We start from the raw sequence: 19,439 nt of genomic DNA on the forward strand, positions 1-19,439 counted from the left end.
GGGCTTGGCGGTCCTCACCTGACTGCATTGTGCCAAGTGTGAAGTGGGACTATGGTGTCGGGTTGTTTTTCAGGGGGTGGGCTTGGCCCCTTAGTTCCAGGGAAAGGAACTCTTAATGCTTCAGGTATACAAAGCCATTTTGGACAATTTCAGTTTGGGGATGGCCCCTTCCTGTTCCAACATGACTGTGCACGCACCAGTGCACAAAGCAAGGTCTATAAAGAAATGGAGGAGCAAGTTTGGTGTTAAAGAACTGGACTGGCCTGCACAGAGTCCTGACCGCAACACCTTTGGGATGAATGAGAGCGGAGACTGTGAGCGAGTAAAGGCCTTCACATCCAACATCAGTGCCTGACCTCACAAATCCCCATCAACACACTCCTACACCTTGTGGAAAGCCTTCCCAGAAGAGTTGAAGCTGTTAGAGCTGCAAAGGGTGGGCCGACTCCATATTAAAGCCTAAGTATTAAGAACTGGATGTCATTCAAGTTCATGTGTGTGTGTAAAGGCAGGCGTCCCAATACTTTTGGTGATACAGTGTATTTTCAGTACCTGGCAACCCTGATCTCGGGACCCTCCAACACCCTCAAAGCCATGGCCATTAGGTTAACTGGCAACACCAAACTGGCACTATGTCCGAGTGAATGTGTGTGCTGCGGTGGACTTGCATCGTGCCTAGGGTCACTGCTGTCAGGACAGACACCAGCCCCACAAATCCTGAGTTAAATCAGTTTAACCAAGGGGATGACTGTGGACCCATGGAATAGGGTGGGAGAGCGGGGCACAGTACATCGGTGAGGCAGAGGAGGAGAGAGCATAAACCTTCCCAATTCATGGCACTTCTATTAGTGAGGAGGACAGTCATCAGGAGGGCTCACAGCATTATAAAGGCCTGGGGTGTAAAATGCACCCCCCCCCCCCCCCCAAAAAAAAAAATGTACATCCCACATGATCCATTTCAATTTGCATCTTTATTTTTCTAACTCCTTTATCACAAAAGTTGTTATACAGCATCTCAACCATGATGGCTTCTTCTCTCTTCTAAATTTATTAAAGTATATTAAACTGCTGACATTCTGTCATCAAAATGCAGACTATTATCTCTCTGTATATAAACTGTACACAAAAAAAAACAAGGCACTATACATTATTTTAGTTTTTATAGAAAGTAGTTTCCTCCCGTTGAACTGACGCCATTGTAGAAACAAAGTGAGCTCGGACATCTGAGAGAGTTCAGAATGCGCGTGAGCCGTCGTCCATGGCAGGTTTCAATTCTTATTTGAAGCATTTCGATTTTCTACAATTATCAATATAGCTTTATGACACAAACCATTTAAAGTGACTATATAGGATTGTACAGTATGATTACTATAATGTGTTTATATAAATATAAATTCTTTATTATGCACTAACACACAAAAATAACACTTTACAAAGAGAACCATATCAAAATTGATTGGCAGTTATGTGACCAGGTACTGTATTATAGCAGCAGCATGAAGGACAACCGCTACCGGTAAGTGCATCCGAATTTCTGAACTTGAAAATGAAAGGGTTGGGGTGGGGGGGGCAATTAAAAAATAAAAATCATCACACACTCAGAATATGCTGGGTCTCGTAGACAGTCAGGAGACGCAAACATGGAGACCGGAAAAGTTCCAAGGGCTTCCTTTTACTTGGGTAGACTGGCACTCAACCCACAAGACCACTCGTCCAGATGTCTCGCAAGGGGTCCCCCGAAATCTGTCAAAGCAAGAGTCCAATTTTCTCAGGCAGCTGTTGAGCTTCAGAAAAGGCCTTTGGCTTTCTTCAGGTTCCCCTGTTTCCAGGAGGGAAGCCCTTCAAATTCCTCTCTCGTCATTTCTAACGCTTTCTAAAGACACACAAAGAAAAGAAAAATGGGACACATTTCAAGAGAAATCATCTAAGCACAGGTAGCATATTCTCCAAGAAGTAATATTCATATATTAAAAAGGAAATTCTGGGTAATACAAAAAAAAATCTGTTGGCTCTCGGCTAAATGTCCAATTACCAAACTTTAACCGGGACATAATCTTGAGGACACAGTGGACAAAACCAATTCTGAATTTTTATGGATGTTACAGTTAATTTAAGGATGATGGCGTCCAAAACAAAGGAGACTCGTTAAAGAATGACACGCTTGACGTTGTGTAACAAACCCAACCAATGCAACGTTATGGAACCTGAAGATCATTCGCTTTCAGTCAGACTGAACAGTATGCAAGAATTGTGCAAAATGAAATGCAATCCAGTGGGTTAACTACATCGCAATACATATGCTTGTGGTGAATTTAATTTCGTCACGTTCCTTATTGGGTTATAATTAAAAACATAAATTATCAATTGCTTTTCATTTCGGCACATGATTTTTGTGCCAGATTAAAAATGAAATACAAAAGTGTACTGCATTTTAATTCATGTCCACGCCTCACAATTACATGGAAATGTATTGCGTTTCACCTAGCGGCTGCTCCAAGTGTGCTGCATTTTGATTCAAAATCAGGACAAAAGTGAATGCAGTCAAATGACCAATCAGCATCAAGAGGCGGGGTCAGAGGATTCATCAGGAGAAAAGTGAATGCAGTCAAATAACCAATTGTCATCAAGAGGCGGGGTCAGAGGATTCATCAGGAGAAAAGTGAATGCAGTCAAATAACCAATTGGCATCAAGAGGCGGGGCAAGAGGCACCAGGAGAAAAGTGAATGCAGTCAAATGACCAATCAGCATCAAGAGGCGGGGCAAGAGGATTCATCAGGAGAAAAGTGAATGCAGTCAAATGACCAATCAGCATCAAGAGGCGGGGCAAGAGGCATCAGGACAAAAATGCAGTCAAATGACCAATCAGCATCAAGAGGCGGGGCAAGAGGATTCATCAGGAGAAAAGAATGCAGTCAAATGACCAATCAGCATCAAGAGGCGGGGCAAGAGGCATCAGGACAAAAGTGAAAGCAGTCAAATGACCAATCAGCATCAAGAGGTGGGGTAAAGAGCATCAAAAGTATTTTACCGTGCCAACTCTTTGGGGAATTGGGGTTGAAGATTTGAATCTGATGGTAATAAAATTTGATATGTTGTTGAGATGGTCAGAAGTTAGCCTGCAGGGAGGGTCTAAAGATCTAAGGATCAGTGGCAGCCCAAGATGGAAAACTAAATGCAGAGATAACCCATAGAGTGTAGTTTGGAAGGAAGAAGGTAGCAGTATTATTCTGGGATTGAAGAATTAAAGTGAAAATTAAAGGTCACGTTTTTTAAGACAGTAGTAAGAACAGCAATGATGTATAGAGCCGAGACATGGGCAGTAATGGGAGTGCAGGAGAAGAAGTTGGATGTGGCAAAAATGAGAATGTGAGGGGGGCAGAATAAGAAATCAGAATCAAGTTATAGGGATATCAAAGAAAGTATAGGAAAGTATATGGACGTGTGATGAGGACAGACGTGTACCACTTTGCACATTTCTACATTATACTTCATTTTCCAGGTCTGCGCCCAGTTGTGAAGCTTGTCCAGGTCATTTTGAATTCTTTTTGCTGCCTCCTCAGTGTCTACCATCCCTCTAATGTTAGCATCAACTATGAATTTCACAAATTAACTAACTATATCAGAATCAATGTCATTAAGATAAATCAGAAAAAGTAATGAGGGTCCAAGGACAGACCCCTGAAAGACTATGAAAAGTTACATGAGTGATTCGTATCAGACTCGAATTAGAGGTCCTCCCGGTGTAGTGACTTTATCCCACCTCCTAGTAGGAAACTAACCCCGTCGGAATAGGGCTTTATTTGTTATCGGTTCTCATGAGGAGGTCTGAAAAATCCCTATCGCCAAAAAAGGTTGCAGACATCAAAGTGGCAACAGGTTGGATATGCTAAGCTTACTGGGCATCCATCTTACCAAGTCTCACAGTTCAACTTTATAAATAAGAAATGTGTCAAAATTTAACATTCGTTGGGAGTACTTTCATCATGTTCTTACACTGCTAATTTGAGGAATTAACTTCTTGGCATTCATCTTTTTTGAAATTTCTCAACGTTTGTTAGTATAAATACCAAAAAAGAAAAAAAAAAAAAAAAAAAAACACACACCATCATCATCATCACATTTTCAACCAGTTAACTGACACCCAGTCAAAAGGGAAAACACATGGAGAAAACTCACAACTTAAAGAGCCACAATAACTCAAGTGCTCATGCATAAGGAAAAAAAAACAATGTGTGAATAAAATCTACACAGGAAAATGACTGCAGGAAGAAAAATAAAATAAAATAAAATAAATAAATAAATCAGTCCATCATTTGAGAAAATACACACTGTGTGGTGCAACATGGCAGTGCGCATACATGCAAGTGTGACTTTATTCCATCCACATGCTACATTCCCATTTGCACAAAACAAGGAAAGAGAAGGAAAGTGACCACCAACGCTTTTATTTACTATACAAGAAAAAAAAAAAAAGTGTGTGGTGGGCTTAGGGCCGGTGCCAGTGCTGTGCCAGTCAGAGGTAAAGAAGCTTCCTGAACTCACCTTCCCAAGGAGCTGCCCCTAGAACGTGAAGTCAACAATTTACCATGGTTTCCTTAGATTCCTTCCAGGTAACAATTTTTTTTAAATTCTTGTATATTTGGCAGACACCCTTTCAACAAGGTGACTTATACTGGCATACATTACAATTGCTTATACTTTATTTTAAAGAAATGGAGTGCAGACAGACTGACCGGCAGTCTAAGGTGAGGACTTACTGTAACCGGCAGTCTTGCAAATTAACTCTTAAGGGCGGATGTCGACACAAGGGGTTGAGAATGGCTATCAGAGGCAGAGGGCGACCCTCTTGCTTGGAGGACTATTAGACTCTTTGACTTGACATTGAAACGCTGCGTGTGTGAGAGTAGCATAGAGTAAGCAACGTCTAGAATAGCATCAACATCGGGCGAGAGCGCAAAGCAAATGCACAAAGCAAATTACTCTGTGTATTATTTATTTTTTTACGTATTATAGCCGAAATCAGACTGATTTATCGAACTCAGATTTTGATACAAGCGATCTGGAGATTGAAAACAAAAGTCAGGTACTTGCATCAGCTGACCGGTCCCTGGCTGATCGTAGTGCTGGACATGCTAGTGCAGTTGACGCACCTATGAAAACATTCGCCTTGGGAGGACTACAGAGACATCGATCTGTGGGAGACAAGCTGGCGGCTGGACTTCACCAAAGGACGTGGATTTCTGGTGGACACAACGGATTAGCAGCCACTTGACTACTTCAAGCCGTTTTTTAAAAAAAGTGCCATTTCAGCTTATGAGTGACGTATGTGAATACGACTACTTTAGGGGCAAAACAGAGTGACAAGTATTTTATGTCGATCTAAGTGTGAAACCTTTGCTTTGTGTACTTTTTAGAAAAGTTGTTTTTTGGAAAAATATTCAGCCCTGGGGACAAAAGGAAGTAAAAATAATTAGCCCTAAAAGAGTTAAACAACCATTCAATATCAGGCCTCAATCCCTTCAGCACTCGCCGGACTTCAGCATTCTGGTAAACTTATTTACACTTTTGCCATTTTCAATTTTTGGATTTGAATCTTCAAATTCTTCCATTATCTGTACTCAGATTTTTTTTTTTTTTTTTTAAGGAGTGGAGAACAGCAGTGGACTCAAGAGAGGAACAAAACCTGAAGGGGACACCAGACGAGTAAAGGGCAAGGCCAAGAGGTGGGAAAAGAAAAAGCCTCGGGTGTAAACTCAAGTCAAAAAACAGCAGCCATGCGGACTTAACAGCCAAGAATGTAACTAGCAGGGCTGGTTATCGGACTCAAACCACCTACAACTGAACACCAGCAAAACCAAGGAGCTAGTGGTGGATTTTAGGAGACCCAAGCCCCTCAAGGACCCCGTGATCATCAGAAGTTACTGTGTGTAGAGGGTGCAGACCTATAAATACCTGGGAGTGCAGCTGGATGATAAATTAGACTGGACTGCCAATACTCATGCTCTGTGCAAGAAAGGACAGAGCCGACTATACTTCCTTAGAAGGTTGCCGTCCTTCAACATCTGCAATAAGATGATGCAGATGTTCTATCAAACGGTTGTGGCGAGCGCCCTCTTCTACGCAGTGGTGTGCTGGGGAGGCAGCATAAAGAAGAAGGACGCCACACACCTGGACAAACTGGTGAGGAAGGCAAGCTCTATTGTAGGCATGGAGCTGGACACTGACATCTGTGGCAGAGCGACGGGCGCTGAGCAGGCTCCTGTCAATCATGGAGAATCCACCGCATCCACTAAATAGTATCATCTCCAGACAGAGGAGCAGCTTCAGCGACAGACTGCTGTCACCGTCCTGCTCCACGGACAGACTGAGGAGATCATTCCTCCCCTACACTATGCGACTCTTCAATTCCACCCGAGGGAGTAAACGTTAACATTATACAAAGTTATTGTCTGTTATACCTGCATTATCACTCTTTAATTTAATAGTGTTATTATCAGTATGTTGCTGGAGTATGTGAATTTCCCCTTGGGATAAATAAAGTATCTATCGATCTATTTGATGGCTGATAGCGCTAGCCAACTTACTGTATGTTAGTATGGTCAGATTCCAATAATGATTAGATTTTTTTTTCTTCATCCTTTTAAATTATTATTATTTTTAAATACTAAGCTGACTTTAAAGAAGAAATCAAGGCCTATTAGGCCTGCTCCTTTTGTGGACCCTGCTCTATCGAAATATTAATGCCTTTAAATACAAACCTATGGCACAATCCAAGCTGGTCTGATTCTCATCTTTCTGCCACCTACAAGCCTGTATGGATAGCAGCAGCACTCTGTGACTCAGGAGGGGGTGGGGTGGGTGGGTGTGTATGGGGGGGGGTGGGGGGTTTGGGGTAGGTTGGCAGTTGTTTGTTTATATATATTTATTTTTTTGGAGATTCTGTAAAATTTCAGTTTCCCCTTGGGGACAAATAAAGTATAATCTAACCGAATCTAAGCTTCTGGCGAACCAGCCATGCAGAAGACTTATGTTCTATATTAATGGATATGTTTGGTATTTTTTGAACTCAATTTTTTCAGAAACATGACATATACATATACACATACACACATATACATATAAACATACACATATACACATAAACATACACATATACATAGAAATATATATATATATATATACGTTACCGGCCAAATCTGATTTTAGAGTTTAGACTAGGCCAAGCCGGTTTGTATGAAGTATGATGGGATAAATCTGTTTAGCCAAGGAAACTGCGATTGCGGGCGGCACGGTGGCGCAGTGGGTAGCGCTGCTGCCTCACAGTTGGGAGATCTGGGGACCTGGGTTCTCCCTGCGTGGAGTTTGCATGTTCTCCCCGTGTCTGCGTGGGTTTCCTCCGGGTGCTCCGGTTTCCTCCCACAGTCCAAAGACATGCAGGTTAGGTGGATTGGCGATTCTGAATTGGCCCTAGTGTGTGCTTGGTGTGTGGGTGTGTTTGTGTGTGTCCTGTGGTGTGTTGGCACCCTGCCCGGGATTGGTTCCTGCCTTGTGCCCTGTGTTGGCTGGGATTGGCTCCAGCAGACCCCCGTGACCCTGTGTTTGGATTCAGCGGGTTGGATAATGGATGGATGGATGGATGGATGGAACTGCGATTGCAGGCCAAACTAGTTTAGACTAGTACAAATCAGTTTGTCCTTGGAGCGCTATATTGATTTGTTGATAATCTACTTCGGACTAGGTTCATCCTAATCCAAATGGATTAAGCCTAAACTAGTTTGTCCTGTAACATATAATTATACATGGCAGTTCAGTGTTTTCTATAAATTAAAATCTCTCTGTAATAAGTTTGTTTATTATGTCACTGTGCTCTGTACAAAAAATATTTTATAAACCTGCTTCTTCTCACATGTACAGCTAACACAAGGCCAGATTTAGCACAAAGGGGCTCATCGTTTAGAACTGCTAAGCAAGCATTAGAAGACAAGACAGGGACAACTATGAAAATGGGCACAGCAGCTTAACAGTGCTGGTCGACAAAAACAAATATCAGCTTGTACTGTGAAGAGGAGACGTTGTGCTGCAGGTCTGACAGGGCGAGTGGCAGGAAGAAAGCCCATCCTTTAAGGACAAAATGGGGCCTTGAAATACCAGCTGTGGACTACTGCAGACTGGACAAAGTCCACTGCTTTTCACCATTTTAGACCATTCGTTGCATTTCTAAAACTTTTGACTGGTAGTGTGCACTCAGTGGCCACTTTATTTTTTTAATAGATACCCCTACTTTATGACTGCAGACAGCCTGCTCTTATAGAGACTACCCGGCAGATGCCACGACACAAAAACTTTATCCCTTTGTTGCTTTTCTCCATGCTGGATGGGATTCCTGTCACCAGTCTGGAGTACCAGGCAGCTTTCCCCTTGAACAAATCACACTGTCAGAAGGCCGTGGTAGCGTAGCAGGAGAAAGACTAATTACACTCATCCATCTTCTCAACCTGCTCAGTCCAGTGCTGGGTTATAAAAGGCCTGGAGAGCCCTGAAGCATCTGGATCAAGGCAGTAACTACACACAAGATGGGATGTCAATCCAGGGCTGAACACACTCATGTGAAGCCTGATGTCAGCCAATTTTGAGACACCGATTAACCTAACATGCATACCACAGATTGGAGCAATTGAACTGAGGCATCTGGGGCCAGGAGACAGCAGCACTACGCACTGCACTAAAGCACAGCTCAAAAACTATGTGCATTTCAAAAGGCGTCCTGCGATGGGTTGGCACCCTGCCCAGGATTGGTTCCTGCCTTGTGCCCTGTGTTGGCTGGGATTGGCTCCAGCAGACCCCCGTGACCCTGTGTTTGGATTCAGCGGGTTGGAAAATGGATGGATGGATTTCAAAAGGCTTTTTCAGTTTAAAATCTACTTGTATTCGTAGAGTCATGCACCGATTTAAGGCAATTCGCATTTATGGCTGAGGGCCGTAGGGAAACAATCTACTATATAAACATCTATGCGTGGACGTGTGTGTGTGTCTGTAGGGAAGTGAGAGCTGGAGTCGGGGAATGGGCTCTGCCTCCGAGGAAACAGAAAACTCGCTTAGACGCTAATAACACAAGCAAGGTGAGCACATCAGCAAAACAAAACCTCAGAAGACAGACGTCGCTTAGCTAATAATATCAGCAAAATGGTATCCCTTTTACTTTTCCTCTCACCGCTAATACACAAGCAAGGCGAGCACGTCGGCAAAATGAATCCTCCTAGGACAGAGATGACCCGAGTAGACCCTTTCAATTACCTGACATCTCTACATTTCAATTTTTTTTCCCTGACGATTTCAATAGTTTCTAGGACCCCAGGTTTTTTACAGCACAGGCTTACACAGCTAGTAGGGTAATAGTGTTCTAGAAACTGCCAAAACCAGCCGTGGTAATAAACCTTCCATTGTTATTTCACAAGGTCTCCTACAGTGCATCCGGAAAGTATTCACAGCGCATCACCCCGTGATCATCAGAGGTGACTGTGTGTGGAGGGTACAGACCTATAAATACCTGGGAGTGCAGCTGGATGATAAACTGGACTGGACTGCCAATACTGATGCTCTGTGCAAGAGAGGACGGAGCCGACTATACTTCCTTAGAAGGCTGGCGTCCTTCAACATCTGCAATAAGATGCTGCAGATGTTCTATCAGACAGTTGTGGTGACCGCCCTCTTCTATGCGGTGGTGTGCTGGGGAGGCAGCATTAAGAGGAAAGACGCCTCACACCTGGACAAACTGGTGAGGAAGGCAGGCTCTATTGTAGGCACGGAGCTGGACAGTTTGACATCACTGGCAGAGCGACGGGCGCTGAGCAGGCTCCTGTCAGTCATGGAGAATCCACTGCATCCACTGAACAGGATCATCTCCAGACAGAGGAGCAGCTTCAGCGACAGACTGCTGTCACCGTCCTGCTCCACTGACAGACTGAGGAGATCGTTCCTCCACCACACTATGCGACTCTTCAATTCCACTGGGGGGGGTAAACGTTAACATTATTCAAAGTTGACTGTTATACCTGCATTTCTATCACTCTAATTTAATATTGTTTTTTATCAGTATGCTGGAGTATGTGAATTTCCCCTTGGGATTAATAAAGTATCTATCAATCATTAAACTGAAGGACAAATTAACACTTAACAATGGCAGCGGGCGAAACATCAGCATGCTAAAATAGTGACTGAACAGACCAGCATAACACAACGAGACTACCGTATATATTCGCATTTAAGTTCTCCAGCAGATAAGTCGAGGCTTGATTTTACTATATAATGTTCGGTATTTTATAATATTGGTCATATAAATCGAATGTGGAAAACTCGCACTATTTGTCCAAGAGATTATGATACGCTAATGCCCACCTGAGAGAGTAACCACCGAGCACACGGCCTTTATTTTCTATGTATTGCGCCTACGTGACCACACAGTAATACCTGAACTATTCTCGAACCGATGTTTGCACTTTTTTGTGTATCTCACACCCTCATACACCTTTATCGTAAGAGCCTCCCTTACTACGAGGGAGCGTCAAGCAGGAGAAAACATGAAGCAGGTTTTAAATTAAAAGTTGTTGAAGTGGCGAAAGAAATTGGTTACTGCGCTGTTGCAACAAAATTTGGTGTGTCTGAGAAACTGGTGCGAGATTGGAGGAAGCAAGAAGATGTAAAAATAAAAAAATAAATAAAATAAAAAAAAAATAAGTGTCGTATTTTTGAACGGGTATATAAGTCGGGGTCTGATTTGATGATCGATTTTTCAGGTTTCAAGAGCCGACTTATACACAAGTATATCCATCCATCCATCCATTTTCCAACCCGCTGAATCCGAACACAGGGTCACGGAGGTCTGCTGGAGCCAATCCCAGCCAACAGAGGGCACAAGGCAGGAAACAATCCTGGGCAGGGTGCCAACCCACCGCAGGACACACACAAACACACCCACACACCAAGCACACACTAGGGACAATTTAGAATCACCAATCCACCTAACCTGCATGTCTTTGGACTATGGGAGGAAACCGGAGCGCCCGGAGGAAACCCACGCAGACACGGGGAGAACATCCAAACTCCATGCAGGGAGGACCTGGGAAGCGAACCCAGGTCCCCAGATCACCCAACTGCGAGGCAGCAGCGCTACCCACTGCGCCACCATGCTGCCCCAAGTATATACAGTAATCATGAAATTAAGAAAAAAAAAAAAAAAAGTGTCCTTGAATTCACGTTTCGTACCTCAAAGTCTTCATCTGACAGGTACAGCTCCAGATTCAGTGGATCAACCCCTTCTGGGAGAGGCCTGGCCAGCAGCTCCTCCAGTGGGTAAATTCTCTTACACAGCCGAGCCAAGACATCTTCCACCAGGATGATTTGGCTGCACACGTCTGCCTCCTAGAAAAAAATGTGGGAGACAATTAACAAGAAAGGAGGATATGAATAAACATGTAGTGTCATAGAATGCAAGGGCTGGCTGGCATCCCACCTGGAAAGGATGTTTCCCCTACACGGCCAAGGCACCTTGATACTGGAAGGAATGGAAGGAGAATGCCACCTGGGGCGCCATGGACTCCCCCAGTCTGACAGGTGGCAGCAGATCTCTGGTGGGTCCCTCATATACACACACTGGCAGGGCTTCATCGGGATTGGACTTCCAATGGGCTGCCTGGTTGGGTCTCATGGGAGCCACCAGAGGAAACTAAGGGGAGTAGGTTTGCTCCTTTCTTTTTGTGGGGTGGGGGGGGAACTGGCTGGTGGGTTCCACCTGACCCAGAAGTGCTTCCTGCATGCAATGTCGTGTCACTGGAAGCACTCTTGGGTCCGGAATAAAAGAAGACCCTCCTCTTCACTCAATGAGATGGAGCCGGGTGTGGAGAAGAAAAAAGAAAGAGAAAGAAGAATTGTGTTGTGTTTATGCCATTTATGGAACCTTAGTGCAAGATCTTAGAGTAAATAAACCTTTTAATTATACAGGGACTTGTGTCTGTGCTATGTCATGTCTGGTGTTTGGGGTGCTGCAATGCCACCTAGTAGTCAAAGTGGTAAACCAAAAACAGAACTTCACAGTTGACACCAAGGCTCTTAATATACCAAAATTTTAAACACCCTTTCAGAAATCAGTGCAAAAAAATACAAACGTATGATAAAAAGGCACAACTCAATAAGTCAGAACAAGTTATGAACACATACACACTTGAGAGATACCTTGAACTATTTTACAGAGCTGAAAAGCTTACAAAAATAGTGGAGTACATTCTGTAATTGAGTAAAACTACTTTCTCGATTCAAGTTGCTTATTTCTGCATGAAAAAAATACTTGAGAATTAATTCTATAATTTGAGTCCTTAAGTCAAAAGTGAAACACACACTGAAATCAATGTCATCCCACTCCATTTAATGACAGACTTTAAATTGCTGCCACTTGTCAGCTTTACTGTACCATACGTACCATCACTCTCTCGGTGATTTCCGCAATGTCTTCCCTGTGCTCCCAGCTGGGAAACATATTGGTGAATGTCAGCGGCTCCAATCCGGCATGAATTAAATAGGATTTTGGTGGTTTCTTCGAGTTCTTTGCTAAAAGAAAGAAAACCATAATTAGACGTGCATGATGTATGCATGGACAGACGTGGACAAATTTGTAGGTACAGGTCAGGTCGGGGAGTATGCACTGGTACAGCGCGTTACCGCACCCACCACACAACGAAACCGCTTAGTTGGTAACTCCCAAGGCACAGACATGCAGTCCAGTCCCACCCTCCAGAAATGACTATCTGCTTCAGCCACGTGTTACGTGGGCATCCCCTTGGCCTGGTCCAGCCACTTGGGTCCTCAACAATGAGGATCTTATGAGCTGGATCACCCTCGGGGAGTCGTACCACATGGCTGTGGTGACGTAACTGACGCTCCCTCACAATGCAGGTAATGCACCTCATTTGGTACTCCATGAGCAACAAAGTCAAACCCAGGGATTCTCTGAAGAGTCACAGTACTGAAGGAGTCCAGTCCATTTCAGGTCAATGGATAGCGTCCATGTCTCACATGCAGGAGGCACCAGGACTCTAAAGACTTAGACCTTCGTCCTTTTGCAGAGATATCAGGAGCGCCACACATACCTTTCCAGCGACCTTATGACCCTCCATGCTCTCCCAACCCATCTACTGACTTCATGGGAAGAATCACCAGAGACATGAATGTCGCTGCTGAGGTAAAGGTACGAGGTAAGGTAACCCTCCACCAAAAAAAGAAGAACCCATAATTGTCTCTGAAAAAACTTAAAACTGAAAAAGTAATTGGCACCCAGGACTGTTTATTTTGTATTTAACAAAAATCTCACTTTGCTTTAGAGTTTCGATCGAACAAAATATTTCAAACAACAAATGAAAATGCCATGAGCAAAAATGATGGGACTCTTAACCTAATATTTGGTTGAACAACCTTTAGAGTTTGTAGTCCCTGCACACAAGTGATTCCTGGAGCTCTCCATGAGACTTCTGCTCCTGTCTACGGGTTGTTTGGCCCACTCATCCTGAGCAAACTGCTCCAACGGTGTCAGGTGTGAATGGGGTCTTCTCCAGACTGCATGGTTCACTTCTATCCATAGAAGTTCAAATCAGGGCTCCTAGTAGGCCACATCAGAATAGTCCAAGGTTTTGTTCTTCGCCATTCTTGCGTGCTTCTAGCTGGGTGTTTTAGATCCTTATCCTGTTGAAGGATCCATGGGCTGTGACTGAGTCAGAGCTTTCTGACAATGGGCAGGACATTTCTCTCCAGAATGTCTTGATAGCCTTGAGATTTCACTATTCTCTGGACAGACCCCATGGTAAATGCAGCAAAGCAGCCCCAAAACATAACCGGGCCTCCTCCATGTTTCACAGTAGCTTCATTTTATCCTCTGTGGACATGGAGCAGATGAGACTTGCCAAAGCTCCAGTTTTGTCTCCTCTGTCCAAAGGACATTCTCCCAGAAGCCTTATGATGTGTCAATATGCATTGGAGCAAATTCCAGTCTGGCTTTTTCTTATGTTTTTCTTTCACAGTGGGGTCCTCTAGGGTCTTCATCCATCGAGCCCACTGTCACTCACAGAGAAGCAGATGGTGCGATCAGACACTGATGGACCTCAGAGTTCTGCTTGTATCTCTTTGGAAGTTGTCCTTGGCTTTTTGTCTGCCATTCTCACTATCCTTGTGCCCATTCTGAGGTTGATTTTAGACTTGCGGTTGCGTCCAGGGAGGTTGGCCTCCGTCCCATGGACCTTAAACTTCTTCATAATATTTACAACTGTTGTCGCAGGAATGTCAAGCTTTTTGGAGATGGTCTTCTAGGCTTTGCCTCTCACGTGCTTCTCTATAATTTTCTTTCTGATCACCTCAGACAACTTCTCTGCTCGACTTTCTCTGGTCCACGTTCAGTGTGGAACACACGATGACACCAAACAGCAGGGTGAAGAAGACTTTTCTTCATTTAAATTGGCTAAATGGCTGACTGCATGATTGGAGAACTGATAGTCCAGTTATTTAGGATCTTTTGAAGGGGTACTAACAAAATGTGTGCAGGCCGTTTTAGATTATCTTTGTAAAATTAAAGCTACTTGGTGTTGTCAGACTCAATGACATCTCAAAAGGCATGCAGGTATACCGGGGACAATTGCTTTTCATTTCATAATTTTTCAGGAGCCTTACAGCATCTTCTTAAAGAGTTATAATAAGGGTGCCAACAAATTTGTCCACATCTGTATATAATTAGCCATACTGTATACACATTTTGTATAAACACATACACAGTTATACACGTGTACACCATGGAGATACGCTCAGTGGCCACTTTATAAGCTCCGACTGCTTGATAAAACAAGCAACCTGCTTCTTCAAAACAGAATCACGTGGCTGGAAATCAGTCAACATAGCATGCAGATACAGTCAAGAGATCAACGTCTTGATCGACCAAACATTAGAAAGATGAAAGGTCTGCTGACGGTGTCTAGAATTTACAGAGAATAGTGGGGAAAAGACCATCCAGTGAAAGGTCAGAGGAGAAGAGCCAGGCTAGGCCAAAAGGCCTTACATATATTTAAATACAGGCCTTCTGGGTTAATCTTGGAGTGCAGAGACATCAAACCGTGATGCGGATCAGTTATAGCGTCAGAATGAGGAGACCACTACAGTGGGCATTTGATCACCATAAATGGAGACTGAAGACTGTAAAAAGTCACCCCATCAAAAAATTCTAAATTTCTGAATGAGGCATTTGGCTCTTATATTGGTAAAAAAAAAGACTGATCCACTACAGCTGGTCTGAATACCAATGCCCCCTTGACCTGACCATAATCCGAATAGGCTGGTGCTGTGCTAGTCCCTTGCTTGTGGGTCCTCATGGCTCTTTTGCTCTCTTTGCAGTTTTTCTCCGTCTGAATGTAAGCAGGTCTGGGTTGTATTATGGGGTGTGGTGTGTAAGTATGCAGAGCATTAGGTTTCAATTTAATCCTTGTTAAAATGGCTTATATTTTTAGGAGGAGTATGTTCATTTGTTCGTTCAATCTCTCTACCTACTACAGCGCCTTATCTAGCTATAAGAGTGCCTTTCATATCTATCAATCAACTTGTCTACCAGATTCTAACATCTAAGGTGCCTCAGTACCTCCGAGTGAGAACTTCATATTCTTTACTCTTAACTGTAGATGATTAGGGAATGTCGAAACAGACTGAGGTAACATTATACATCTAAGATATCTCACTTATTGTTAGATAATGAATAAAATACAATCTATATAAGCACACCCTGACAAATTACTTTGACTATAGGCATGTTCTTTAAAGAGAGCTTATTACAAAAAAAAATACGAGCATTACCTTTGCAGTACTGTAAAACTGTCTCCATGGCACACTTTCTGTCTGCATCCCATCGCATTCGAGCCGAGCCAGCATTGTCAGTATCTGAAGGCCACCACCCCTGCCAGAGGTAAACTTCGTGATGATTGTCCACGAGAAACAGCGCTAAACACAAAAGGGGAGTACGGAATTAAAAAGAAAGGCGATTGGAGAAGAAGAAGAAGAAGGTTAAAGTTGTGTTTGCCCAGTACATGACGGATATATTAGCATTGTCCGAAAGTAACAATTGCACCGATTTTTTTTTTTTTTTTAAATCATTAATTCAAAAAAAAAAAAAAAAAAAAACCACCAACACTCATACAACAACAAGTTATTTCTTGTATTGCCCAAAATCATGCAAGGAGTTCTGCAATGGGCTTTAACTGGCCCCTTTTTTTGACAGCCTCCCTGTCTTGACTCCATACGACAAGAAAAAAAACAAACTCACTCCCAAATCACCCTCGTGGTTGAAGGAAGAAATCTTGGGAAAGGCAAATGAGAGAGAGAGAGAGACACCCACACACACCTTTTCAGGTATGTTGGGTGTGCAATGGGTGTCAAAAATGGAGTAACTACGGCACACAAAACAGAACACAAGTAATCCTTTTCACGGAGTTTGATGGCCAACGTATCAAGGCCACCTCAGAAATATACCACAATAGTAAGTCAACAATCTACAAAGCAAAATTCAAGAGTAGATGATTTCACATATGAGGATACACATTTGTTCAGAGTCCTGGAGACCTCGGCCAACAAGCTGCCTCCCCCCTACTGGCCAATCCACAGTCAGTGCTGAGCCGGCCAATTAGATGAAAGGACACTCCTACCTGATGATTCTAGTGCTCCTTTACCTCACCTGTCTGTTGGTTGTTTAAATTAAAGAAAATATCTGGCCCAGGACCACTCAGTTTTTCTCCTATGTAGGACATTGAGTTTCTGCCAATATGAATGATCAGTAGTTCAAATTTTGAAACCACAAACCATCACAGCTCAATTCACAAAACCACAGGGGGACTGGATATGAAAAGATCTCCTAGCAGGAATGTCAGTGATCTGACACGTTCCACTGTTCAAAAATGGGTGAAAAAAAAAAAAAAGAAAAAAAAAAAAAAAACCCTGTATGTATTTTATTGCCAACCATTTTAATTATATTTTTTTTTCCTAAAATACAGATTGCCACAGATAAAAAATCTTGCATAAAGGTGGACGGGTCAAACATCTGTTCATATAAAACTGAATGACTAATTTAAAAAAAAAATTGTTTGTTTTGTGAACTATGATGGCGTTCTCCTAAAGAGTGGGCTTAGGAAGATTCGTTATGTTGCATGGACAGCACTTCTGCTCGGATCACAGGCAGGCACACATTCACTTGCATCTCTGGTTCATGGGGAGTATGATGGCTGTAGCTGAACCCACTCTTTATAACAATGAGTTCAATTAACACTACAGAACATTCTCTACTCTGCTTAATTTTCTAACGTGACAACGTTGTCAAGCCAGCTTAGGCAGATCAACTATGTAGAAGTTTTATAACATGAAATTTGGACACAGAACCACATTACTTAGATGTATGCTTTTTTTCCCTGTAGTACACGCTATTCCCCCCTCATTATGTTTCAATGTTGTTTTGTTTTTTGTACTGCATTACTTTTTTGTTCTATATTTTTAATGTATTGTATGGTGCACTGTGCTCATAAGTTGAACTAGATAACACAACACATTAAATATAGGCTGTCACACACGTGCACATGGGTAGCAACTAAAGGGCTCAAAATAAGGGTAATTCCATGCCAGACCAGGGGGCTGTCCTATCAGCAAAAGGTGCAGGCTACTTTGACGAGTCAAAAATTTGAATAAAATTTTTTACACATAATATGATGTTAATTCTCCTATATTTACTACTTATTTATTGCATATTTTTATAATTTTAATTTAATGAATAATATTGCTGTCATTTAACAAAGATTTTTATTGATAGTTACATATTGCTGTTTATTGTCTTTTCATGTTCTACTTAATGCACGGTCTTGGAGTTTAGTAACTCGGCATTTCACTACATATTGTACTGTGTGTATAACGTTGTTCTTTCATTTTCTCACTCGCTTAAGTCCAGATTAGTGTCAATGAGAGGGAGTTCGGGGGGGTTTGGAGGTTGGGGTTTGTGCTGGAGACTGTCCCAGCTAGCACAGGGCATAAGGCAGGGACAAACTCTTGACAGAGCCCCAATCTATCACGGGGCGACTACACACACACAGGCCAATTTAGCATTGCCAATTCACTTAACCTGCATGTCTTTGGGACCAGAACACACGGAGAAAACCCACACAGACGCTAGAACAACATGCAAACTCAACGCAGACCTGGGATGTAAATCCTGGTCTCCTTACTGTGAGGCAGTGGCACTACCACTGTGCCACCATGCCACCTATAACCATGTGTCAAATAAAATTTGTTCTGATTGGACTGAGTTAGTGTTAACGGCGCTGGAACATTAGAGGGCAGTAAGTGGAAACGTTTAGGTGGACGAAGGAGTGAAAAATGTTGGCTAGCTGAAAGTGAAGGATACCACCTGGCTTTGATACGATAACTACATGACTAGTAGTGAGAACTTTGACAGATTGTGGATACGCCTGGACAAACTGGTGAGGAAGGCAGGCTCTATTGTTGGCATAGAGCTGGACGGTTTGACATCCGTATTCAAGTTATTGTCTGTTTTTTACCTGCATTTTTTATTACTCTTTAATTTAATATTTTTTGCTGCTGTAGTATGTGAATTTCCCCCTGGGATTAATAAAGTACCTATCTATCTAGTTGGGTAGCTTCGGAGTTTACTGCATTCCAGTACCTTTCATATGAAACCTCAGACAACTGTATAGCAATGCCAGTGTCTAAAATATTGGCCGAGTCCATACGTGAAAAGACAGGAATGACAGACGACAGTGTTTTTAAATATTAATAATAAATACATTACATTTAAATAGTGCTTTTTTTCATGCTCAAGACACTTGAGTCTCAGAAAGAACAAGGTATATGTAATACTGGACACCAAGAACAGATAAATACAGGATATACAAAGCATTAAACAGAATAAGAGACAATAAACCAGAGTAAAAAACTAAAGACCAAGAGCTGGAAGGACAGCCGCAGGGACATAAGAGGGATTGCTTGTATTACCAGGGTATGGAGGAGTCAATTTACTGGTGTGATGTTACAAGGGCGACGGTTAACCCAAATGTTCACCTGGTTGTGGGGCAGAATAGAGATCTTCCTGTAAAAACGGCAAAGAGTTGACAAGCTCTGGCACTCGAGAGTGATAGAGATACTCTGCAGCGAGGAACTCGCCCGAACAGCTGCTGAAACGGAAGAGCCTTGGGGTGAAGTTGAATTTTCCCGGATCTGAAAAAGAAAACACAAAAGTGTCTCATTAGGCAAAGCAAATGAACGCGAGTAACTTATTTTTTGTTTTTCCAATGAATGTTTTCATGCGTGTTAGAACTTGATCCTATTGACCACCCTTGCACATCAGAAACTTCAGATCTTTTCTCCA

General features: G+C 42.8%; 1 protein-coding gene across 1 annotated transcript in view; it reads right to left on the reverse strand.

The window, feature by feature from the left end:
* Positions 1-952: 952 nt before the first annotated feature.
* svila (supervillin a) overlaps positions 953-19,439 on the reverse strand; it is a 249,514-nt gene continuing 231,027 nt past the window's right edge. The window contains exons 35-40 of the mRNA XM_051929021.1: positions 19,133-19,288; positions 15,875-16,018; positions 12,474-12,601; positions 11,264-11,419; positions 4,544-4,561; positions 953-1,873 (exon numbers count right to left, since the gene is read on the reverse strand). Coding sequence (XP_051784981.1) covers positions 1,787-1,873; positions 4,544-4,561; positions 11,264-11,419; positions 12,474-12,601; positions 15,875-16,018; positions 19,133-19,288 — 689 coding nt within the window. The 3' untranslated portion in view covers positions 953-1,786. The remainder of the gene's footprint in view (positions 1,874-4,543; positions 4,562-11,263; positions 11,420-12,473; positions 12,602-15,874; positions 16,019-19,132; positions 19,289-19,439) is intronic.

Source organism: Erpetoichthys calabaricus, chromosome 6 (genome assembly GCF_900747795.2).
Source record: "Erpetoichthys calabaricus chromosome 6, fErpCal1.3, whole genome shotgun sequence".
NCBI lineage: Eukaryota > Metazoa > Chordata > Cladistia > Polypteriformes > Polypteridae > Erpetoichthys > Erpetoichthys calabaricus.